Source organism: Microtus ochrogaster, chromosome 10 (genome assembly GCF_000317375.1).
Source record: "Microtus ochrogaster isolate Prairie Vole_2 chromosome 10, MicOch1.0, whole genome shotgun sequence".
Lineage (NCBI taxonomy): Eukaryota > Metazoa > Chordata > Mammalia > Rodentia > Cricetidae > Microtus > Microtus ochrogaster.
The window spans coordinates 42,043,890-42,069,909 of record NC_022016.1 but is presented as its reverse complement, the minus strand read 5'-3'; the positions used below and the strand labels follow the sequence as shown (position 1 = coordinate 42,069,909).

Below are 26,020 nucleotides of genomic sequence, written 5' to 3'. Positions count from 1 at the left end.
ACAAAAGCCTGGACCACCCTGGACCACCCACCACTCATCCTTGTACCTGGGCATCCATTAGGAGGTGTCTCATCAGTATCATAGAGGTCTTCAGTGTCTCTTTCTCGGTGGGTAGAAAAGGGTCATCATCTTCCTCCAGTGCCTTCGACTTGGTGACAATGAAATGGGAAATCTGGTCATTTAGGGTGTGCAGTGACTGCACAGCTGTGAAAAGACAAAGAAGGGAATGGGAAAATGGTAGTTAACTCTGTGTGTGTGTGTGTGTGTGTGTATTTGTGTGACACACACACACACACTTCCCAGAGAGTATTTCCAACTACCCAGTGCTGGGATGACAAGTGGTCACCAACAAACCCAGCTTTAGTCCTACATTTAACTTGGGGTGACCGTCAGCTTTGTCAGCCTGACACCTGGGAAGAGAGTCTCAGTGAGGGACCGGCTGCACTATGAGCATTGTCTGCACATAGACCATTGCTCTATGAGTGATTGTCTTAAGCTAACTGAAGTGAGATGACCCATCTCACTGTGGGTGAAGCCATTTCCTAGCCAGGAAGTCCTGAGCTGAATAAGGACACAAGCAAGCAAGAGAGCATACATGTGGTCATGTCTCTCTGCTCTTGACTGTGGGTGTGGCATGACTAGCTATTGGAAGGTCTTGCCTTGATTTCCCCATGGGGATGGATGGAAGCCTGGAATTCTGATCTGTACCCAACCCTGTTCTCCTTTAAGTTACTCTCTGTCAAGGTATTTCATTATACCCATAGAAATGAGTCTAAGACACACGGACCCTGGGGGTTAAACCCAGGTCCTCATATTTGCAAAGCAAACAATTTCATGACTGAGCCATCTCACTGGTAATTTCCAGGGAGAAACTAACTGATCCATCATTTTCAAAGGGAAAGCAAGGGTCCACACCCAGGGGACCAAACAGGTGAGTGCCGAGAACCTGGGTTTCTTAAATAGTTAACAGTTAGGTTGTGTCTGGTGAACACCATCTAAATACTTATCCTAAACTCTCTAGAGTCTTTGAAGACTAGCAAACTTTACTAGCAAAATCAGACGTGGAACTCACTTCATGGAGCACCCAGCTGTCCCAGGTTAGAGTTAGCTGTGTACCATAGATGTGACTTTTTGATCAATATTCATAAGCCAGCGATCAACAGGGTACCAGGGTGTGGTAGGCCCTATGCTCAATTTACACTTATGATAACGCAGGTGGCCATTTCCTCCCTAAGCAGTTGGCCTTTGCCATTAAAACTTGTGAAGGGGCAGTGGTCATGTTTTCCCATCAGTGCCGCAAGTAGGCTGGAAAGGCTTTAATTTCTCTGTCATTCCCATACAACTTACCATCTGACAGTTTAAGATTTGACTCATTTATTATTATGGCTGTCTCTTTCTCTACTATCCATGTAGTAACAGCATAGGTGGGTAGGAGCGTGTGTGAGCCTGTGAGCCTGTGTGTGTGTGTGTGTGTGTGTGTGTGTGTGTGTATGTGTGTGAATATGGGTATGAGCTTGTGTTGTGTGAATATGAGTTGTGTGTGTGTTTGAATGTCTGTGTGTCTAGGCATGGGTGACTGCACATGAGTGTGCATGCATGCATGTATGTGTATGGGAGAGAATGTGGGTTGTGTAGGCCAGAGGTTGATCTTAGGTATTGTCCTTAGTTTCTCCATGTTTTCCTTTTTGAGACAGGCTCTCTCACTGAACGTGGAGCTCATTGCTGCAAGACCAGCTGGTCCCATGGGTCCCCCTGTATCTGCTTCCACAGTGCTACAGTGACCGGCATGTGTCATCATGCCTGGTTTTGTGTGGGTGCAGGAGATCTGAATTCGGGTCCTCATGCTAGCCTGGCAAACACATTCACCAAACCACCTCCCAGCCCTCAGAGGTAGTTTTTAATCTGCTTTATGCTCTGTCTCAAACACTTGGAATATCAAAGCTCAATAATCATTGTTGAACTAATTCCTTTACCTTTCCTTAAATTCAAATCCCTTTTCTTATAGAATAGTCTATAGGTTTTTCAGGCAAACCTGCACTTATTAAGTGAAGAAAGAACAACCCCTGGGCATTCTCAGTAAAGCTACCACATGAACACGATTCTGAAATCCTCCAGGGTCCTGGAACTCATCTGCCAATTCCAACACACTGTACCAGGGCTTGGGAGACCGTGCTTCTAGCCAAAGGTAGTGAGAGACACCGGTCACCCTCTCATGTAAACAGTAGGGAGCCTGGTGGTTTTGTACACAGTTGTGTTGCACAGACAGGTGGGGGTCTGCCCTTGAAACGGTAGGGAGACGGAGTGGATCTTGTTATTTGCCTGCAGTTGACATGTGCAACTCTCTATCCCACATACGCAAATAAATATAGTTTAAATTTTTAAAGCAAATGTATTCTTTTATATATATATACGTTTACATGTTTATATATATAGTATATGTATATTTTATATATTCTTTCATATATATGTTCACACACAGCTCATTCTGTTGAGAAGTGGAGGCTCACACTCCCTGTGAGCCTATTTGGCCCCAGTGACAGAAGTCTTTCTACGACTCCTATGTCCAGCTCATAAAAAGGTCTGGAGTCCTGGGCATGTTCACTCTACTTGAAGCTAGTGGCCATGTAAGATATTTGTCATTGTTGGTACTGATTGTCAAGTACTGGGATATAGAATCATCTAGGAGACCCCTGGGCATGTCTGTGAGGGAGTTTCTAGATTGGGTTCATTGAGGTGGGAGGACCTGAATGTGGGTAGAACCATTCCATGAACTGGGGTCCTGGATAATGTAAAAAGGAAAAAAAACAGATTGAATACCAGTGCCCAACTCTGCCTCCTGACGGCAGATGCAGCGTGACCACCCATCTCATGTCCTTACTGCTGTGTCTTTCCCACCATGATATTCTCTACTCATAAGTGTGAGACAGAGGAAGTCATTCCTACTTCATGTTTCTCTTGTCAGGGATTGTGTGAAAGCAACAAAGAACTAACGTAACATTGAGCAATCCGAGACCGTATTTCTTCAAGGAATGCACAAGCACAGACTGCATGGAGAGAGGGAGAGATGTTCAGGCAACTGAATCTTTCTGTCCATCCACCCATCTATTCATCCATCCATCCCACTCATCTACCTACCCATCTATCATTCATTTAATCATCCATCAGCCCATTCAACTATCCATCCACTTACACATCCACCCACCCACCTATCCATCCACCTACCTACCCATCTACCCATCCATCCACCCACCCACACATCCTTCCATCTACCCATCCATTCACCCATCCATCCACCACCCATCCATCCACCACCCATCCATCCACCCACCCACACATCCTTCCATCCACCCATCCATCGACCCATCCATACATCCTTCTATCTACCCATCCATCCATCCATTCATCCATCTATCCAGCCCTCCATCCATCCACCCATCCACCCACCCACCCATCCATCCATCTACCCACCCATCCATCCATCTACCTATCTACCTGCCCACCTATTCATCCACCCACCTACCTATACTACCACCACCTACTGATTTACCCATCTACCCATTCATCCATCCACCTATCCATTTATCCCAGGTTCCCAGATAGGTAGGTGGAAAACTGTCTGGCAGGACTGCAGAAATAGCTCAGTGGTTAAAAGAACTTGCTGACTTTGCAAAGAATCTGAATTTAGCTTCTAGCATCCATGTCTGACTGTTCAAAACTGTCTGTAACGCCAGCTCCAGGGGATCTGATGCCCTCTTCTGGCCTCTATAAGAAGGCATACACATGTAACAGACAGTCACAGAGGCACACATACAAACGAATAAAGAAAAACAAATAAAGGGAACAGACATCTAGAACATTCTGATGACAGAAGATACATCAAAAAGAAGAGGTAAGGAATTCTTATTCGTGATCATGAAGAATTCATATGCATATTCCATCTGTAAAGTCTCATCTACTTGCCTCTTCCTTGTCACCCCCAGTACAACCCTGTCCCTGGAGAGCAGAACTGAGCCGTGTCTCCATCTCCTATCCCAATCCATGGCTCACAAAGCTGAGAGACAGCTACATACTGCTTAGTATAGCTCAGTTTGGGGTGCTTTGTTATGTAGCAACAGGTAACTGCAAACTGTGACTGTGATACCTCGTGAAACTCACCAGAAGCTAACAATTCCACGGGGACAGGTCGTGCTTTCTCGGTTCATCACAGTGTGTCTTTGTTGCTTTTCTATTGCCTTGACAAAGCACCATGACCGAGACAACTTATAAAAGAAAGTATTTAATTTGGGAATCACAGTTCCAGACAAGCTAGACTCCATGACCACTGTGGCAGGAAGCATGACAGCAGCCCCAGCAGGCATGGAGCTGGAGCATTAGCAGAGAGTTTATGTCTTGATCTCCCAGCATGAGGCACCTCCCTCGACAAGGCCACACCCCCTAATCCTCCCCAAACAGTTTCACCAGCTGTGGACTGAGATTCCTATATTTGAGCCCATGGAGACCATTCTCATTTAAACCACCACACCCTGGCACTGGCATTATTCACTGCATATAAGAAGAAATAAATAGAGGCATGAAAGAGAAAGGTCACGGCACACCATTCTGTCCCCACCCCTTCCTTGTCATCATAGAATTGGGAAGCCATATACATTGTTCTCTGTTTGCCCTATAAAACCCTCAACTAAATAAAGCTGTTCTTAAAACACATGATGGATTAGAGACGAGAGAGCCACAGACACCATTCCTCCCTACCTGAGGTGAGGAAATGAGGTCATAAAACCCAGTTTACTCAGTTGATTGTATTGAATGTGAAATGACATTCAATCTGCTGTGTGCTATCTTGGTCCACAAATCTGCGGAAACACACTTCTTAAGCAGCTTATTTATCTGAAGTGTTGTCTGAATCTCCCTGAACATTAATGAGTACTTATTTAGACTTCTAATAAGGATGGCACGTTCACGGCTTGGTAGAAGGGAAATAATGCCAAGTCTCAACATTCTGTGTCATTTAAAAAAATAATAGAAGACATGCGTAAAATTTCTTAATGCGTTCAGAAGCACCCCACTTCTGCCTTTATGGGTCAGATGGCGCACAGAATGCGATGTAATAGTGATATGACCTCAGATGCTCATTTTACACAGATGGGTCCAGATGTCATTGAGATGGGCTACTGTACTATTTTTATAGGAAAAAAATGACCAATGAATCATATCATGGGGCAGAGCCACTAGCAGCTCCATGGATTTTATGATCTTGTTATTTATATGGTCCATAGATACGAACTAATGACCAAATTTATCCCCACGTGTTAAACAACCTTTGCTTTTCGCAAATCTCAAAAGCTGTGATGTATTCTGCATTCCAAAGCTCACCCATTTCCAGTTCTTGTTTTAATGGAATCCCGTTAAATAAATGAGGCCTAAATAATTCAGACTTCTTGCCTTCCCATTGTTGTAATGAAACGCATTCTGCTACCGACGAGGATGCAGAGGGGTCAGAACCCTTGTGTGTTGCTGTGGAAAAAGGTTTGGCAATGGATCAACAAATAAATATAGGATTTCCATATGAACCGGCAATGTCCTCTTAGGTACATGATCAAAGGAATTGGAGAAAGATGTTGTTACTGCAGCATTGTTACTACAGCCAAAGATGGAAGCTACTCATTCATTGCCCATGCATTAGTGGGTGGGTAAACACAATCTGGTACATCCATTCAGAGGAGCATGATCCAATCATACAAAAGGAATGAAGCACGGATACATGCCGCCACACGGATGAACTCAGAACGCTCAGCTAAGTGAAAGAAGCCAACCCATGGACAGAAACTGTCCATAACAGGCAAACAGTGGAACCAAAAAATTAGCAGCTGCCAGGGAGTCTGGCTGGGAGAAATGGGAACAACTGCTTCATGCTGGTTAAATAAAGGGCTTCCTTTGGGGGATGATAAAGATATCCAGAGAAGAGTTACGGTGATGAGTGCTCACAGGGAATGATCTAAACGCTGCTGAGCTACTGTGCACTTTAAGAGGTTAAAACAGGAAATGTGTCTATGTGCATTCTACTGAAATTTGAAAATAAATTGTGAGGCAGGAGGACTGCAAGATCAAGGTCAGAAAAGGAGTACATTGCAGACTTTATAACTGGGATTTCTTTTATAGTGAGATAAGAAAAAGACCTGAATTTAACCTGAGCACCCATATGATGGAAGGGGAGAAATGACGCTGGCAAACTGTCTTCTGATTTCTGTGTATGCCTCATGACATGCACATGAACATGTGCACACACACAAACACACACATGCACCTACACACTCACTAAATAAATGTAAGACGCTAAAATAGAAACTTTAACTTAAAAAAAAAACCAAACAAACAAACCACTAGAATCAAAGAACTGGTCTAGGACATAGCTGTCTGTGAAGTGTGTGTGCTATCAGCACAAGTTCAATCCCCAGAACCAGTGTAGAAAAGCCAGGTCAGTCTGTGTTACTTGAAAGGAGACAGACAGACAGAGAGAGAGAATTAAAGTACTTTTAAAAAGTGACTTTATTTCCAAGTATGTAAGACTTTAAAAAGTAAAAATAAACATAAATAAGTAAAACCTAAAATTTGCTTTTAATAATGTTTTATTGTTGCTGTTATTGTTGTTGCTGTTGCTGTTTTTATTTTGAGACAGAGTCTCTCCGTGTGGCCCAGACTGGCCCCAAACACTAGCCTTCAAGTCAAGATCCTCCTGCCTCAGCCTCCCAAGTGCTGGCATTACAGATGTGTGCCAGCATGCCAACTACTAGTAGGTGTTTTCAATAACTCTGTTGGTTGTATCTGAATAACCAGAACTTGGGAGCATGAAAATACCCTTGACATTGGTACCTATCGCGATACAAACATAGTGCAAGTTGTTTTAGCAGACACTGTGGGATAATCACAACTTTACTTACAGTGACAATCTACAGCTCAGATTCCTTGCTGCATTCTCGTTCCTGCAGGACCTACCTCCATAATGGGGCAGTCCTTACAAACTGACAATGGTAGGCCAATGGCTTGCACTTCACAGAGGAGGAGATGGAGCACAAGAAGCAAGTTGCCCCAGGCCACAGGCAGCCAGGGGCACAATTCCAACTCTCACCCCTGTGGTCTCTTGTTAAAAGTCAAGGAGGAAGATGCTATACTCTATCTTTCTACTTCCTTTATTGACTTTGAGATGCTCAATAACCCCTTCCTGTTCTTGGCACCCATGGGTGCACCTTCTGGAAGAGCCTCAAGGTCCTAAAACAAGACATGAGCAGTGACTCTGAAGATACTACGTGGTGGCTTTAGAGCATGGCACTAACTATCCTCGTGCCGTGTCCACTGGGACACCACCATCAGAAGAGACAAAAATTGAAAACAGCTGTCCTGGATATTGCTGACCTAGAGCAAGAAGCATGTGAGCAGGACCACCCCACGCAGAGAGTACTGTTGGTGACAAGTGGTTCTCTCTTTCCAGAAAGTGTCTTCAGAGGACGCCGCATAACCTCCTTCACTCTGTGCAGGGGTGAGTACAACCCTCCAGCCCCTGCTGGAAATAGGCTATTGGTAATTTAGCATGCAAGACAGAGGCAGCTTTATGGAGCTCCAGGGCAAAATCCACATGCAAATGAGATTTGAAACCTCCCAGAGACCACACTGAACTGGGACACGAGGCTTCCTGCCAGTGGTCCACGCCAAGGTGAAGAAGCCAGGCCTGGAGGTGGGACTGCATCTTAAATAGATTTTTGTGACTTTTAGAGTTTAACAGCCAGAACGGGACTAGGGCTGGGGCAGACACTACACTAGAGCAGAAAGACTAGAAGCCTGGCTCTTGGGTACTAAGGACTGGCCTGTTGCCCACATGTGACCCGAGCACATGGGGGCCAGAGGACAAGGGCTCACTGAGAAACCAGGGCAACTCAAGGTCCCAGAGAACTTGGCCAAGTTCATCACGAAGGGAAGTCGGGGAAGGAACTCAAGGCAGGAACAGAGGTGGTAAAGGAACAGTACTTCCTTGGCTTGCTCGGCCTGCTTTCTTATACAACCCAGACCTACCTACCTAGTGGCAGCTCCACCCACAGTGAGCTGGGCCCTGCCACGTCAATTAGCAAGGGAGAAAGTGCCTCACAGACATGCCCATATGCCAATTTGATGGAGACAATTCCCCAATAAGGTTCCCTCTTTGGCAAGATGTGTCAAATTGACGACCAAGACTAGCCATCACAGTGAAGTTTCATGCCCTGGCCAATATTCTTGGATTGTCAAAAATACTTAAAACTAATAATGGACAGGGGACATGAGTCCAAACCTGTCTCTCCTCTGATGAACTAACAATTGTGGCATGTCATCAAGACAGACACTGGAAAGGGGGAAAGTGATCCTCTTAGCAGAATTTAATGTGGAAACACAGCTGCATGAGCCTATCTCATTAAAAGACCAGAGCCATGGAAAGAATACTCACAGATTCCCTGTCCTCATTTTGTTTCCCCAGAGACCCTCTCCCCATGTTAAAATGACTGTGTTTGGAGGTAAACTCTCTCCAATACTGAGCCCCTCCTCCTTAATTTTCTGAGGGACTCCTGGACCCCGGGACGCTGGTGTCGGCAGAGTAAAACCTGGTGCCATGAGTAGTGATCTCAGGGTGTGGATTCCAGGGTCATGGGTTTGGAGACATGCGTTCCTCCTCGTCCGTAAATCGCTTCCCTCTGGTCGAGCAGCCCCATAGATGAGGCCAGGCAGAGGTCAGAGATGAGCCTAGCCGTGAATGACCACTTGACCTGCACCAGATTTCTCCAGAGCATCGAGGTCCTGGCTCTTGGCAGATTTTCAGGACTGTAGGAACCAACTGTACTCATCCGACATGGGGGTAGGGTCTGTGCATGTGTACATGTTCACAGGTGTGTGTGTGTGTGTGTGTGTGTGTGTGTGTGTGTGTTTACATGTAGGGGCCAGAGGCTTTGTCTTCCTGTGTCACTCACCACTCTAATTTTTAAGACAGGGACTCTCCCTGAACCTGGAGCTCTTTGATTTTGCTAGACTATCTGGCTAGCAATCTCCAGAGATTCCCCTGCCTCCATCTCCCCAGGACTGGGAGGACGAGCACATGCCACCACTCCCTGTGTTTTCCAAGGGTGTGGGGATCCGAACTCAGATCACCATGCCTGTGCGGTAAGCCCCTTATGGACTAAGTTATCTTCCCAGCTCTAAAATCCACCGAGGGCCTGTGCTGATTGCTCTTACAGGGCCGTGAGGATGCCAAAGTCCAAAAGAGTTTCTGTTGTCCCTTTAGGGAGGAGGGAGAAAACATTCGATGGGGTTTTTCCTCTTCTCTACACAGAATGGGCAATTTCAGAAAAATAAACAAATAAAGAGCTGTAAGCCACGAAAGGAAAGGAGGTGGTGAATCCACAGGCCTTGCCCAAGCCATAGACCTTGTTGTTCTTGGCTAACAGAAAGGGTTTACCAACGGAAGCCTCGCTCTCCATTTAAATCACTGGCTTTGCCATTTAATTACTTCTGGTCTGTTAATATTTTAAGATCATTTTGTTTTATTGCAACTTTCAATGTATTTCAAAGGTCAGCAGGAAACCACTTTGAATCTCAAGTACGTTCTATTTCTAGATAATAGATTTCTGGATGGAACAAGGCAGCCAGCGCCTTGCAGCTTTTCATTTCGGGCACAGTGCCATTATGTGAAAGACTGCCTTCAGTGATGCGGCTGACTGCATGTGGTGGCATGGTGATCACACATTTGACTTAGGGCTGGGGAGGTGGCTCAGTGCATGCCACATGCATGAGGACCAGAATCTATGGGCATCGTCCTGCATCTGTAATCTCAATGCCTGGAAAAGGAGCTTTGTGGCTTACTGGCTAACCTGTCTAGCAGAATTAGTGAGAATTAGTTGTCACTTCTTAAAGGAGCAATAACTCAGCATGACTCATTACATCTCAAAGCCCCACCCCCTCACATCCTTCCACCAAGGCTCAGGGCTTTAATGTGTTGAGTAAAATACAAACGTTAGGTCCATTACGTTTCATTCCCGGCCCACTTGCTCTTGCCTATTTCACATGTAGACTGTAATCATTCTATCTCAACAGCCTCCATGTGCCAAAGTTTGAAGTCCTCTCTAAATAACCTCTAAGTCAGGGGCTGGGGAGACGGCTCAGTGGTTGAAGCTCTTGCCATGCAAGCATAAGGACTGGTGTTCCGATACCCCGAGCCCATGTATATGCTGAGTGGGCACGGGATTCCAGCCGGAGAAGGAAGAAACAAGAGAGCCCCCAGCACAAGCTGGCTGCAGAGATGAGCCATAGAGCTGAGTTCTGAGTTTGACTGAGAGAGCTTGGCTCAATAAATAAACTGGAAGAGTGGCCTAGAATGATTCCCAACATTAACCTTGAGCCTCCACAGGCACACAATGCATGCTCATGCGTGCACTAACACACGTGCAAACATGCATGTCCACATATATGCACAACGAACACATGAAAAATGGGGGGAAACTTCTGTTCTAGTGTCCTTTCTGCTGCTGGGGTGAAACACTCTGGGCAAAGCAACTGAGGGGGTAGAATATTTATTGACACCCCTGCAAATATGCGAATTAGAAATCCAGACACTGGGAACAAGCAAACAAACAACAAGAGTTGGCAGTGATTACTTTTGTCTAAAGAGTCCTTGCTACCCCAAGGGGTTTTGAGAAGTATCAGGTATAATAGGGCTTGTCTTTAAACCAGGTACCCAGGAGGCTGAGGCAGGAAGATCATGGATTCAAGGTTAGTTCTAGCAACATAGTGAGATTCAATATCAAAGAAACCAAATATATATATACCATATAGTTTATATTATATAATATATGTGCTATATTAATATATACATTTATATGACATTTTTAATAAGAAGCACTTGTTAATGCATTGCCATCAGGATCTGAGACTTTATATTGTCCCCACACTGACATGGAGAGGAGAATATTGTCGCCATACTGAAACATAGCATCTGATGATTCTTGCTGCCTTGGTATCACGACTTCTGCCAGTTCTCTTTTTCTCTGAATAAGACTGATTTGTATCACCAAGAGAGAATTTTGGGTATGACCGAGTGCCACTCCTGAAGCTAGAACAGGAGAAACTATGGTGTTTTCTCTTGAAACTCTTCCTTAAGGAAGCATGGGCTGCCGTGCCATGGGACACTCAGGCACGCCATGGCATGAAAGACTGACAGTTCTTACCAATATGGAGCATGAATTTAGAGGCCTTATGAAGATGCCATTTCAGCAGCAAATCTGAGTGGCTTCTGAACAAGCAAGGCAAGTTCTTGTACAAGGGCAACTTGTGCTGACATCCCAAGCCTCTGTGATTTGGCCAGATCACTCCAAAATTCAACTAAGTGCTGGAATGGTGACATTTGTTATTGGAGTCACTTGGATTTAGAGTCACTTATGAGACTTCATAAATAACTAAGAATATTTTTCCATACCGAGAAGTTGAGTTTTACCGTAGTGAAAATTACTTTAAAAAATATAGGTGGTCAAAAAAAACAAACAAGGGGCTGGAGAGATGGCTCAGTGGTTCCAAAGGTCCTGAGTTCAATTCCCAGCAACCACATGGTGGCTCACAACCATCTGTAAAGAGGTCTGGCGCCCTCTTCTGGCTTTCAGGTATACAGACAGAATAGTGTATACATAATAAATAAATAAATATTTTAAAAACAAACAAACAAAAAAAACACCAACCAGCAGCAGGTGGTCTTTGAAACATGCATAACAACAACAACAACAAAAAGACAAGAGATCTGGGTTGCAGAAACCAGAGGACTTTAGAGAAGAATGTCCCAGAGATCCTGGTAAGTGGAAACTAGGGGGGGGGGTTAGAAGGAAGTGTAAAAGGGGGGATGTCTGCTGTGTTATGGCAGAATTCAAAGAATCATTGTCTGGAGTTGTGTGACCTATCTAACACTCCCCTGTCTACCTGGGAAAGTTTACAACTGAACTGTGGAAGATGGCACCCAGTTTGTTCTTGGGATCAATGCCTTGAACAAGAGGACACAGACAGGCTAAAAGGAAACCATTTTTAAAAAGTAGCGATTGGAATGGAAAGAACACGAGGAAGAGAGGTTTATGGATCCCTGTAACTCTCCCAGCCAAGGGCAGCCCAAGAAAATGGGGGCATCTACAAACAGGAGACACGAGTTATACAGAAAGCACATTGAGTGACTTGAAGGCACAGCCAAGAGCTCAGAGGTCGATCCAATTTGCAGGGAGTTATCCTCACTTCTTGAGTCCTAATTAAAGACCCACTGAACTGTGGTGGAGGTGATTTGGAATTTACCTGGTCTACTGACTTCTATGTGCTTTGCATATTCTTCCTTATGAGTGGATGCTTCGAGCAGTTAGCCTGCACCCCCCTCTGACTGCAGGAGTGGATGACATGGTTCTTCAGTTCTCAGGTGGTTAGATCCATAGTGTTAGAACTCCACAGTCAGTATCCAAGGAGGCGTGTGTGTGTCTGTGTGTGTGCACATGTGTATGTGTGTATATGCATATTTATGGACCTGAGTTTATACAAAATCCAAGACCCTCAACAATGCTAATGGGATGGCACTGGGTAGATGTGTATGAAGTTCTTGGGAATAAGGGAGGATGATCTGCATTCAAAGCATCAGAGGCAAAGGAAGACTATCATAGCCAGACTCCAAAATAGATTTCACAAGTACTACTTCCTGGTATTCACATACCTCTCTAGTCCTTTTCCAGCCCAGATAGGAATAACCTGTTTAAAGATGTCATAGTCTCACAGGTTTGTAGAATCTCTCTCCTCTCTCTCTCTCTCTCTCTCTCTCTCTCTCTCTCTCTCTCTCCCTCCCTCCCTTCCTCCCTCCCTCTCTGTCCCTTCCCTCTCCCCACTGAGTCTGTTTCTTAGCCTCACACTTGCTATGTAACTAGGATAACTTTGAACTCCTCCTCTCCCTACCCTCACCTCTGTAGTGCTGAGATTACAGGTTTGTGTGTCCACAGGGCTTATGTGGTTCTGAAGATCAAGGCTTGGACTTTGGACATGCTAGGTAAACTCTACCAAGTGAGCCAGACATCCCCATGCCCCATTGTTCTCTATCTCTGAGTATTCTCAGTAGGAAGTCAGCCTTGTCCCAGGTACTAAAGATCTGGAGAAATGTCCATATGGCAAGGAACTGAAGTCAGCACAAACCTACCAGCCACATGAGCAGTGGGGTGGGAGTGGCACACAGGATCATGGGAACCCATGAACATGGGATCACGGGGGCAGATTACCATAGGGAGCACAGGATCATGGGAGGATATGAACATGGGGAGACACAGGATCATGGGGGCACTTGAGAATGGGAGCATGGGATCATGGGAGCACATGGGCATGGGACCATGGGACCATGGGAGCATATGAAATGGGAAGCACAGGATCATGGGTGCAGATGACCATGGGAAGCACAGGATCATGGGAGCACATGAGCATGGGAGCAAATGAGAAAGGGAGCACAGATTATGGGAGCACATGAGCATGAAAGCATGGGATAGTGGAAGCATATGACATAGGGAGCACCAGAGCATGGGAGCACATCATATTGGAAACAGATTATTCTGCTCCTGCTGAGTTTCCCTGTGACTCTCATCTAGCAGCAGCATCTATATCTTTTAATGAGACGTTGGACCAATCCAGATAAGTAAAGCACTCTAGAATTCCTGCTACAAAGACACTATGGCATGGAGATTTGCTGTAGTTGTTACTATTGCTCAAGCCTCTCCTCTAGGGTGTAATTTCCTCCTTAGCAATAGATAACTTGTACAGCAAAGAGTTTCACTCTTAAATCAGTTTTGATCTTGTGCCAAGAACTCAACCAAAACCATCTTCTCTACAACTACACTCCTAAAGACTTATGTTTAAGATGCATTTAATTCTGCTTATGTTTTCTTGGTCTTTTGCCAGCAGAAAGAAAGATGGTTCCACTCATCAGGGACATGATTTTAGCACTTGTGGGGTTGAAGGACAAATCATACCACAACTGCTGAGATTCTAGTGACCGCAGAGATAAGGCCCCTTATCAGTGAGGAATTATTTCCACTGAGGGAACAGGGAAGGCTGTAGGCTTTTATTTATCATCAGATGCAATCTTCTAAAAGAAGGAGGAGAAGAACTCAGGGAGAGAAAAAGAAAATAAGCCACAGCTTAAGAGCATGGGAATAAAAGAAACCCTCACCCATCTGCTAAAGACAATTTAGATGGAGAGATGACTTTGTGAGTAAGAGCACTCACTGCTCTTGCAGAGGACCCAAGTTCAGTTCCAACCACCCATGTAAGGAGCCTCACAACTGCCTGTAACTCTAACTCCCAGGGATCCAATGCCCTCTTCTGGCTTTTGCAGATATGTACACTTACATGTACACACACACACACATACACACATACACACATACACACACAATTAAAACAAATTTTTTTAAAAAGATGTGCTTAATGTAGGCCCATATTTTTGTATGGCACAAAAGCCATAAGCCTGGTCTGAGCTGATCACGTAACTCTGTAGACAAGCTGTCTCTGTTTAACAATAGCCAATAGCCAGGATTGATTGTTCCTAGTGACTCTATTCCAGTCCAGTTAGGGAATCTGTGTTGGACCCACAAGGCCCCAACAGCTTATCTCCCCCATGGGAATAGAGACACAAATAAAAGGAGGTGCCAAATAGACTATCAGGTTCTGAATAAACTCTCAGATTGGTCCTGATTTTAGTAGAAATGCTTTGAGTTTTTCTCAATTTAGAGAAATGTTGGCTATGAGTTTTCTGAATATTATCTTTATTATGTTGAGATATGTTCCCTGTATTATGATACTCACACAGCTATAGTAATAAAAGCAGTGTGGTACTGGCATAAAAACAGACAAACTGATCAATGGAATAATTGAGGACTCATATAAAAGCCCAGGCTTCTACAGCCACCAGAATTTTTACAAAGAAGCCAATAAAACACATTTGGAAAGAAGACAGCATCTTTAACGAATGGTGCTGGTCAAACTGGAAGACTATGCATAGAATAATGAAGTTTAATCTCTGTCTCTCTCCCTGCACAAAACTCAATTCGAATGAATAAGAACCTCAACATAAAACCTGATTCTCTGAATCTGATGGAGGGGAAAGTAGTGCAGGCAGTAAGACATACAATTTATTAATGACAACTCATGAACCTAAAAGGTTTCTGTACAACAAAGGACACCATCCTTTGAGTAAATAGGCGGACTAAAGGGTGGGGAAATTTTTATCGGCTAGACATTGGGCAGAGAGTTAGCTTCTAGGATAGACAAAGCATTTTAAAACTAAACCTTAAGAAAACAGACAGCCCAATATCTAAAAAGGCATGGAACTAAACAGAGTTCTCAAAAGATGAAACACAAATGGCTGTGAAACATTATTTGAAATGGTCAATGTCCTTAGCCATCATGGAAATTTATATTAGAGCTGCTTTGGGATTTCATCTCACCCCAATCAGAATGACTAAGATTTAAAAAAAAAAAAATAAAAAGACAACAAGTGTTGGGATGGATATTGGGAAAGGGGATCACTTCCTGTTTGTGGTGGTACAAACTGGTACAACCACTATGGAAATCAATGTGGAGGTTTCAAAATCAAAGAAAAAAAAACTAGAAATAGATCTTTCATGTGACCCAGCCATGTCACTCTAGAGCATATATGCTAAAGACTCTGTATCCTTCAAAAGAGACACCTGCTCATCATCCATGTTCACTGATATGCTATTAACAATAGCCAGGAAATGGAAACACCTAGATACCCATCAACTGATTAGTGGATCCTGAAAATATGGTATATTTACACAATGGAATATCACCCAGATGTTAAGAAAATGAGAATTAGGAAATTCACAGGTAAATGGATGATGAATTGGGCTGAGAACAGCTATTCTCAGTGATGTTAAGATGGAGCCAGGATGTTTTCTCTCATTTGTGGAGGCTAGCTTTGAATCTTCAGATGTATGTGGTCCATTTGGAATACCCATAGAGGTCAAGACATTAGTAAAGAGCTATAGGGAGAAGAGTTTAAGGAATGCTAGATAGAATGCAGTGGTAAAAAAAGAGTCAAAGGGGAAAAATAGAACAGGATGGGTAAATGGGAATATGGAGAAGGATAAATAACTCTAAAGATATTTATAAAAAGTCATATGGAAACTTCCTTAAATATACAAATTCACATATATAAAAAGTTTAAATGATGTCACCATTTAAATATACGGGGGCAACAATACCCCTACTAGAAATCACAAGTCTACAAATAAAAAGCCCAGTGACAGGAATGGGTTATCTCTCTTGGAGTTTCTGGTCATCAAGATTCCATAGAACCCCAAATATTACAGGCTATTGCCAATGATCTTCATTTCCCTCCAGAACTCAACATAAGACATCTATTGCTGAAGACGCCACATTCTTGAGTCATAGAACACAGAGAAATCAAACTAGGAGTGAACATGGGAGCATCATCTCCATTGGCTAGCATCATAGTCTGGAAGTTGCTATGCACATTACTAGAAAACAAAAGTAATCATTAGTTTTACACAGTTGTGAACCTTGAAAGCTACAACAACTACTGGCCTAATAAAATGAGGCCATGATGCAATAGTGGCACAGATGTCATGGGAGTAACCAACTACTTTCCACTTGGATTTTAATCCTGTTGCACAAGTTAAACTTATATCTGGCACTGATACATGAGCCAAGAACTTGTCGCGAGACAGGCCATGGACACTAGGGGAGAACATACTACTGTTATTTTACTAAACAGACATAGTGTTACACCAACTCCTAATGAATTATAATAACTATTCTTATACCCATAGACGAGTGTATCGCTTCAACTCTCAGCAGAAAAGCTTCACTTTCTGTATATGGTGATTATCACAGAGGCCCTACACTGGTTAAGGTGTAGAGACTAAGAGACTGTGGCATGGACAGTCCAAAATGAGACATCTGTCTCATACCTCCTGTTCCCAATGTTCATGAATCATTGCAAAAGAGGGAATGGAAAGATCATCAGACATGGAGAATTTTCTGGATATGACAGAGAAGTTGCACATATGAACTCAGCAGTCAAGATTGCACATATGTGATCTGTACAAGCTCAAGTCAGACAAAATTCTAGCATGAAGAGAGGGTGTGAGCATGAAGTCCCACCCTTTCATGCTAATGGCAACTGGTACCTGCTAGAAGAGGGTGAGTCAATTTTCCTTAAGGGTGCAGCTTTGGGGTTGAGCATGCTTCAGTGGAAGGACACACATCCAGTGATCTATAGGCAGCACAAACTGAACGTGATACGCTTTGTTAAAAGGACAATCAGTTGGGTAGGTGGTGAAGGAGGAGTGGATCTGGGAGGAACTGGGGAAGGGACAGATATGATCAAAACACATGATAGGAAATTCTCAAAGAACTACTTAAAACCAAGACATGACACATGACCACTCTCTCCATGCATGCTGATGAGCACTGAGGGAACCAGAACTGATGAAATCACTATGGATTTGCTGTCTAAACTAGCAGTTCTCTCTGTCTCCACAGGGATCCTGGCTGTCTACCTTGCCAGTATGCAGAATGTCTAGCACAAAAGCTAGGAACTCAATAAGTAGGTCAACTGATGATTTAAATAACTGAGCTTATTAATGTGGGAACTATGGCCAATCCCTGACAAGACAACGTGAAAATATCACACTGGTCATTTTCATGGCTTCCAAGGAAACAGACTATGACTTAGTTTCTGAAATTTTAACAAGGAAAATAGCAAAGAAATGGCTTTCCTGGGACAGTAAATCACATAGATTATGTCCTCAAAAAATTTTCATGGTTCTAAACTACCAATCCAGTGTCCTTTTGAAAAGAATTATTGTAGCCATAGGAGCTGTGTTTCGTTGCTCACCCACATTCCTTTGTCTTTCTCTTCCCTCTATCATCAGGAAAGAGAGTTAGTAACAGAGATGAGACTCTGCACTGACATTGTAGATGACATTATCGAAGAAGTCTGTGCGCTGTAGGGAAATACAAAAGTCACCCAACTGTCCTGACCTCAGTGAGTAGCCCAAACAGACCTCATGCTGCTCATGTGTGCTTAGGATAAAATGATCTATGCAAATATAATTAAGAACACACACATTAGCAGGTTTGCCACTACTTGATGTTATTACCAGCTGCTAATTAACTTCCTTTATTTATCTTTAATCTTTCCTACATAGTAATCTATACCATGGGAAGTGTTATGGCACATGAGGTACTGAGGCCTTCAGCATGGCCCAGTCCCAGGCTGAGTCACCTCTGGCTCCTGATAGCATGGCCTACTGATTACTTATTTCCTACAAAAAAAGTATGATGTAAGGTACATTACAATTATTTACTGGCCATATTAAAAATAAAAATGGGCCAACACATGTCTAGCTCTTGCACATTGTTCTTGACTTGTTTCCCAGCGAGGGCAGAATGTTGTGGGTGTCTTTTGGTGGCATGAGAAGTCAGTGATAAGAAGGGGAATTGCATCTCTGCAGACACAGACTCCTGTAAGGGAATCCTGCATGCCAGGCAGGCGATGCCATCTTTTCACAGGCCAGGGACAATTATCATACAAATGGATGAATGGATACGTCTCAGATGGCACGTAGATGTAAAAAATGGTTTCTCAAGTGAGAGCTCAATGGAAACCCTCAAGCCACGGCTTTCAAAGTATAGATTTCAGAGACACGATAGTGTTTGGAATTCCCCAGGCATGTGACTCTTTGTGTCGACCAAGAGAAAGGGAAATCTCTTTGGTTCACACACAAGACAGCTCAGTCTTTCTGGAAGCCTTCTATCATTAAGAAGTGTTAGGTTGCCCCCTGAGATACCAAGCTGACTGAAAATTTCACCTTGTCTAGTGTTACAGGAGCCATTTCACACTAGTTTCAAGTGAAGCCATCGATGGTGGTTAATTCTATGCAAAACATTAACCAAAGCAGAGTGGTGTAGCAGAGAACGGGAGCCACAGGAGAGCTGTGGTCAGCGAGGATTACTGTGTAACTTCCGGTAGATCCCTGGTCTATGTGAATGTCTAAGTCCTCAGCTGAAAAGGTGAAGATGATGCTTACAAGAAATACGGCTGTGTGTGTCTGCGCGCACGTGTGCACACACATGTATATAAAGGTTTGTTTACTCCTGTGGGCACATGTGGAAGCCAAGAGTTGATGTTGGAATGTCTTCTTCAATTCAATTTTTAATTTCCACCTTTTTGTTTTTATTGAGACAGGCTCTCTCATTGAATATGGAGTTCATTGTCTTAACTCACAGCCCAGGAAACTCCCTGGACACATCCACCTCTGCCTCCCCAGTTCTGCAAAGGTGTGTGCTACACTCAACGTTTTACCTGGATTCTGGGGATTCTGGGGACTCAGGTTTTTATGCTTACAAAGCTAACACTTTACCCACCAGGCCATCTCTTGGCCCTGAAATTGGGCAGCTTTTAGAAGAGCCAATGCTATTGAGAATATAGATGGTGTCAGGTGCCATTGTTGCTCTTGCTGTCTCTCTCCTCATATTCTGGAATCCCACCGAAATCTTAGACCAAAGAATATAATATGCCGAGGATGAAAGAGATCAAACTTCTGCCCTCAAATCTGTGAGTCACATCTCATAAGACAATGTAGTTCCATCCCAAGCTGATCCCTAGTCCTTCCCTAAAGCTTTAATAAGAGTCATGGTGAGCTGGGAGACAGTTTTGTTGATAAAGTAATTACTTTGCAAGCTCAGGGACCTGAGTTTGATTCCCCAGACACCATATTTTAAAACAATGCCCATGCAGAGCCAAGAAAACTCCTAGGGCTCACTGGGAGGCAGCCTGGTCTTCTTGGGAAGGCCCAGGCCAATGAGGGACCCTGTCTTAATCCCAGCACTCAGCAGGCAGTGGTAGGCAGATCTCTGGGAGTTTAAGGTCCGCCTGGTCTACAAAGCAAGTTGTAGGTCAGGACTGTACAGGGAGGCCCTACCTGAAAAACAAACAGAGTGGAACTAGAGAGGTGGCTCAGGAGTTAAGACCATGGAGTGACCTTGAAGAGGATGCAAGTCCAGTTCCCCTGCTGGTGTCTCACAACCAACTGTTTGTAATGCCAACTTCAGAGATCAAATATCCTCTTTTGGACTCCCCAGGCTCCTGAATGCACACTCAGACATACATATACATACATAAATTTTAAGGCAAAGGTGGACAATGTCTGGGGACCCACAGTGGAAGCCATCTTCTATGCGTGCACCTGCGTGCACATGTATGCATGCATACACATTTGCGGATGTCTATGCACACAGTGTTTTCAAAAGTCAGAGTAGCTGATGGTAAGGGTACACTTGTGCTTATTCATCTCATTGCCTGTCTTGTAATAATGATGGTTGAGGGGTAAAATGGTTAAAATGAACTCACAATTCCAACGAGAAGACTGCCATTGGCTTGGAGAGTCCTGCAGCAATGTAGACAGACTAATGACTGTCCACAGGCATGCAGCAGTGGTGGCTGCGGGGAGGCGGGGTAGGAGCTAGAGCTCACCTGAGACTTTCTGTTCAGCAGAACACCGGAAAGCTTTGGGAGCAGGTAATATCACATCCAACAAAAAGACAGTGAGACACTTTGTCAACTTCTTTCTCATTACCATGATCAAACATCTGTCAAGAGTCAGCTTGAGGAAAGCAAGGGGCCTTTGGGCTCATGATTGGAGGGGATACAGTTCATTGTGGTGGGTATATCAGTCACTTTCTTGATACTATGCTAAAATACCATGGCCAAAAGCAACATATGGAAGACAGGGTCTCTTTTGGTTTATAGTTCCAAAGAAAGAGTCTGCAATGTTGGGGGAGGCATGGCAGCAGGTGGCTGGAGCAGGATGCTAAGAGATCACATCTCAAAGATAGGAAGGAAGAAGAAGAAGAAGAAGAAGAAGAAGAAGAAGAAGAAGAAGAAGAAGAAGAAGAAGAAGAAGAAGAAGAAGAAGAAGAAGAAGAAGTGGAGGAGGAGAACTGAAAAATAGGACAAGGCTATAAATTCTCAAAGCCCAACTAGTGATGTGTTTCCTCCAACAGGGCTCCACCTCTTAAAGGTTCCATAACCTCCCCAACAGTGCCACCATCTGGGGAGCAAGTGTTCAAATACATAAGTCTATGGGGACATTTTCATTCACATCACTGCAGTAGGGAAGGCACATGGCAGTAGGAGCATGGCTCAAGGCCATGGCAGTAGGATCATGCTCAGACAGGATGGAGTAAGAAACAGAAACAGGACAGGAACAGTGACCAGGTTATAAACCTCAACGCTTTCCCCACACCAATGACCCAATTCTTCCAGCTAGGACCAATCTCTTACAGGTTCCACAACCTTCCCAAGCCAGGCCATCAAAGGGGGACCAAGAGCTGAAACACATAAGACTGGGGGGGGGGCGTTGTATTTTTAAACCTCAAGTATTCACCAAAGATGGGAAATTGTGGGTCTCCCTTTCCTCAGGGGTCATTGACCCTGGTCCACGGGGGCAAAGAGAGTAGAAGTGGCGAACAGGGCTCAGATAGCCATGGGCAAGATGGAAAGCACTTCCGGGAGTCAGATTCCAAGAGGCAGCCTATTTTATTGTCCCAGGGCTAAGGTGTATGGGGTTCAGAGGGTGACCATTGGGACAGGCTGATTGGTCATGACACAGCACATACAGGCAGCAGGAAAGGGTGGGACTTGTGTGCTGAGTCATATGGCATTTGCAGGGAGCCCTGTTAGGAGTCTTCCTTCCAATAAGGTCAGGCATCTGAGCTTAGAGCTACTCTCCAAATAAGGTCAGACAGAGAAAGGGAGCCCGGCAAAAGAGGGAGTTCTCCATGTTGAACTGTGCTCAGAGAGCTCATCAGACAAGGTGACCTGCAACCTTAAATGCAGGGTTCTCCAACAGGAAACCAATTGACATTGTGGCTCTACTGAGTGGTGACTCTCTCTCCTCCCTAGTCCATGTGCATGTATTCTAGAATAAAAACCAAAGTTAGATTAAAATTTCCAGAATCCAGGCTGGAGAGATGGTCCAGCCATTAGGGGTGTACAGCACTCTTTCAGAAGGCCTGGGTTCGATTCCCATCACCCTCATCAGGCAGCTCAAAGCTACCCTCCAGGTCCTCCGCCCTCGTCCGGTCTCTGAAGCTACTGTACATGTGTGGAGCACAAGACATGTGGGCACACACATGTACACATAAACAAAATTTTCAGAAAAGTCATCCAGTAGGTTTGCCAAACATCATTATTTCATACTAAACATTGTACAGTCAGGAATTGGTGCTCTCAGCAATGGTTCCTGACCCATCCCCTCTGCTATGGACAGGGCCACACAGAGAACAGCTTTGGAACATATGTGTCTTTGAGGTGTCCCTCTAACTTGCCCATCCCTGAGACAATTCCTGTAAGTGGAGGCACAGCCTTCACTTTCGCGACTCCATTAGGTAACGTTGTCCACGAAGCCCAGCGATGCCTGAGGAGAAACTGGAGCCCCCTAACCGAGGGCGTGAAAGTGCACATGAGAGCAGCTCTTTTTTAAAGGTTAATGAGGGTCTGGTAAAACAGCTCAGGGGCTTGCCACCAAGACTGACAACCTGAGTTCAACCCCGGGACCTACATGGTTGAGGGAGAGAACCGGTTTCCACAAGCTGTTCTCTGACCTCCCCATTTATATGCTGGATATACATGTGTGTGTGCATATGTGTATGCACACACACATACACACACACACACAGAGATAATAATAAAAATAACAAAAAAATTAAAAGGTTAGTGACACAGATGGCTTCAGGCATTCAGTACTCCAAGCAAAAGTGGCTTGCGCCTTCATAAGACTGGAAGAGACTTGGGGTAGAGAAGGGACATCATCTTGTCCACTGAGGAGGACACTCTCCAGCTCCCGCACATCCATCCTCCCACATGACCTACGGCCACAAAAGCGAAGTGAGACAAGATGCCACTCAAAGTTCTCCTCTGTTGTATGGAGAACCAGCAGCCAGTGCTGGGGCTGCAGAGCCTGCCAGCTGAAGTGCTGGGCTCATGCCTGAGTCTTAGCAGGATGTGAGAGATGACGGGATCCATAGCAGCCTTCTGCAGCCCACATCACAGGTAAACTTGAGTAGGATGTGCTCTTTGCGAAATACATCGCGGCTCTTAGCGGGGAAATGCTCGCCCAGTGGCGGGCCATAACGTTAGCTGGCTTCCAGAAGCCACTGCCAAGGAGAACACGCTTTCCCGCCTGCACTTGCTGTTAGCAGAGGACCGGAAGCCAGAGCGAGGACATTTTTAGCCTGGGTATGTTATTGGAATTTTAAATGCTTCTAGCTGGGAGTGCATGGAGTGGTTTTAGAAATGGGGGTTTTAAAGACTTCAAACATTCACAGCGAGACAGAGCACTAGATGCTGGGGTTCCCGGGTTATACTTTGTGACGGGGACATACTGGGGTCCTAGGAGCAGTCTTTAAATCTACCTCCATCTAGTTCAAGCTGAGAATGTGAAGGGGGAGAGGGAGGGAAGGAGGCAGGAAAGAGAGAGAAAGAAGAAAGGGTGGGGAGAGAAGGAAAGAAAGGAATAATTTTACCTCTATAATAAATAAGTTTATATGGATTTCCCACAACAATTTTATTCTTTGTGTTTGTGCATGCGCATACCATAGCTACAGGTTGACATCAGGTATCTCCATTAATCTCTCCACCTTCTTTTTTGAGGCAAGGTCTCTCTTTGCACCTGGAATTTGTTGATTGTCTAGACTGACTGGCTGTAAACTCTGGGGTTCTACCTGCTTCTGACCCCATGTCTACCCCATCCATACCTTGGGGTTATTAATAATATATGCTGTCACAACCATCTTCCATATGGGTGTTGGGAATACCTGAACTCAGGTATTTAAGTTTGTTCAGCAAGCACTTCCCCACTGAGCCATCTCTCTAGCCCCAGAATTCTGCTTTTTACAGCAAAATGAGACCAAGTAATGCAGGGGAAAGGAACCTGCACTCACATAACACAAAGTAAACAACTTTTCCTACAAGCTCCAACTTCACAGGATCCACCAATTTTCCATAATTTCCATAATGGCCAAGATGGGAAGACACGCAGTAATAACAAATAAAAACATACCATTATCCGTGCACAGGTGTAACCCCAAAACACACAGATTTTTCTTCAGGACTCTAGGAACATGCTTACAGCTGCTTATTTTGCCCAAGCTTGAATATTTTCCTTCAATTTACCTCGGACTAACACTACTGCTAGGCCAGACGGTCACTGAATTTACCAAGGCCCTGAAATTACAGAAACCAAATTGGCTTTCAGTATGCTTCCCTCACTAACCTAACCTAGTTAGTTCCCTGGGAACCCAAAGTGTGGTGACTCTGTCCTGTCATCTTTGCCTTAGCCATGGCGTCACCAAGGAGCTCAGAAGTGCTGTGTTACAATTGCATTGTGGTTTAATCCATCTGCAAGATACACATTACATGTGGTGCATATGTGTGGTGTATGCATACACGTGTAGACATAGAAATTAGGTGTTCTAATCTAAAGCTCTCTGCCTTATTCCCTTAAGGCAGAATCTCTTACTGAACCCAGAGCTAGGCTGGTAGTCAGCCAGTCCCAGCCGTCCTCCTGTGTCTTCCTATCCACAGTGCTGGGGTTATAGGATGCGTGGCTATGCCTGGCTTTTTACATAGATGCTGGGAGTTTCAACTTGGGTTCTCGTGCTTATACTCGAGTCTTATATGTAAACTTAGCAGTCCCAATCCCTGAACCATCTCTCCAGCCCTAGGAAGGCACAGTTGTCGCCTTGAGAAACTCCACAGGGCCCAGGAAGATGCCTCAGTGGGTGAATGTGCCTGGTGCTAAGTCTAATGACTAGGTAGTGGAAGGAGAAAACCAGCTCCAGCAAGCTGTTTTCTGACCTCCGTGTGCACGAACACACACACACACACACACTTAAAACAGACTAGAAAGAAAAAAAGGAGGGAGGGAGGAGGGACGGAAGAAGAAAGGAGGGGGAGAAAACCTCTAGAATCTGGGCATTCACTGAGGATTTGTGCCTCCAAATGGACACTGGGGACTCCAGGCCCAGGAGCTCCGAAGGCCATGGGAAACAGGGCACAGCTTCCTTTCTACATGAATGGCGAAAACTTTGGATGAGCACTCCTGCCCTCGCTTGCTCAAAGCTATTCATTACTTTTAAATTTTTATTGTATTTTTGTGTGTGTGAATGTGCACACGTGTGCCCATGCTCATGGAAGCCAGAAGGGGGTGTCAGGTCTCTTGGAGCTAGGGTTGCAGGCAGTTCTGAGCCACTATACACATGTTGGGAACTGAATTCAGGTTCTCTGCAAGAGGAGCCAGTATTCGTAACCCCGAGCCATCTCTCCAGCCTATTAAGTTACAGATTTTAATTTATTGTCATTATTATTACCTTCGCTAATTACTTGCACACCACAGTAGAAGGTGATTTAAATGCTTCCCTACTAATTCTTGGCTTTTCCGGCTTCTTTTCTTAGTATTTTTGGGGGTGGGAGGGATGGAATTTAGAAAAGTGATCTAGAAACAGCTTGGCAAGAGAAGGAAGCAGCCAGAATGGCCCCCGGGGGTGCAGAACTCTTGGCAGCGCACATTCTTGGCATGGCTCCTCTGAGGCCACAGGGACCATTCTCACCAAGCTTGGGCATCTGCCCGGAATCACAGAGCTAGGCGCGTTCACATGCCACTCATTCTTGGCAGGCCAGGTTCTGAAAGCTCCAGCCTGTAGTATCACACACACACACACACACACACACACACACACACACACACACACACACCACATAGGTTTTGAAAGCTTCACTCTTTAGTATTATACACACATACACACATGCATGCATGCACGCACACACACACACACACACACACACACACACAGGTTCTGGAAGCTCCAGCCTGTAGTATCACACACACACACACACACACACACA

The 26,020-nt window shown here is 44.6% G+C and overlaps 1 protein-coding gene across 1 annotated transcript in view; it reads right to left on the bottom strand.

The window, feature by feature from the left end:
• Kazn (kazrin, periplakin interacting protein) overlaps positions 1-26,020 on the bottom strand; it is a 930,141-nt gene that overhangs the window by 709,700 nt on the left and 194,421 nt on the right. The window contains exon 2 of the mRNA XM_026781851.1: positions 47-204. Within this exon, the coding sequence (XP_026637652.1) occupies positions 47-204 (158 nt within the window). The remainder of the gene's footprint in view (positions 1-46; positions 205-26,020) is intronic.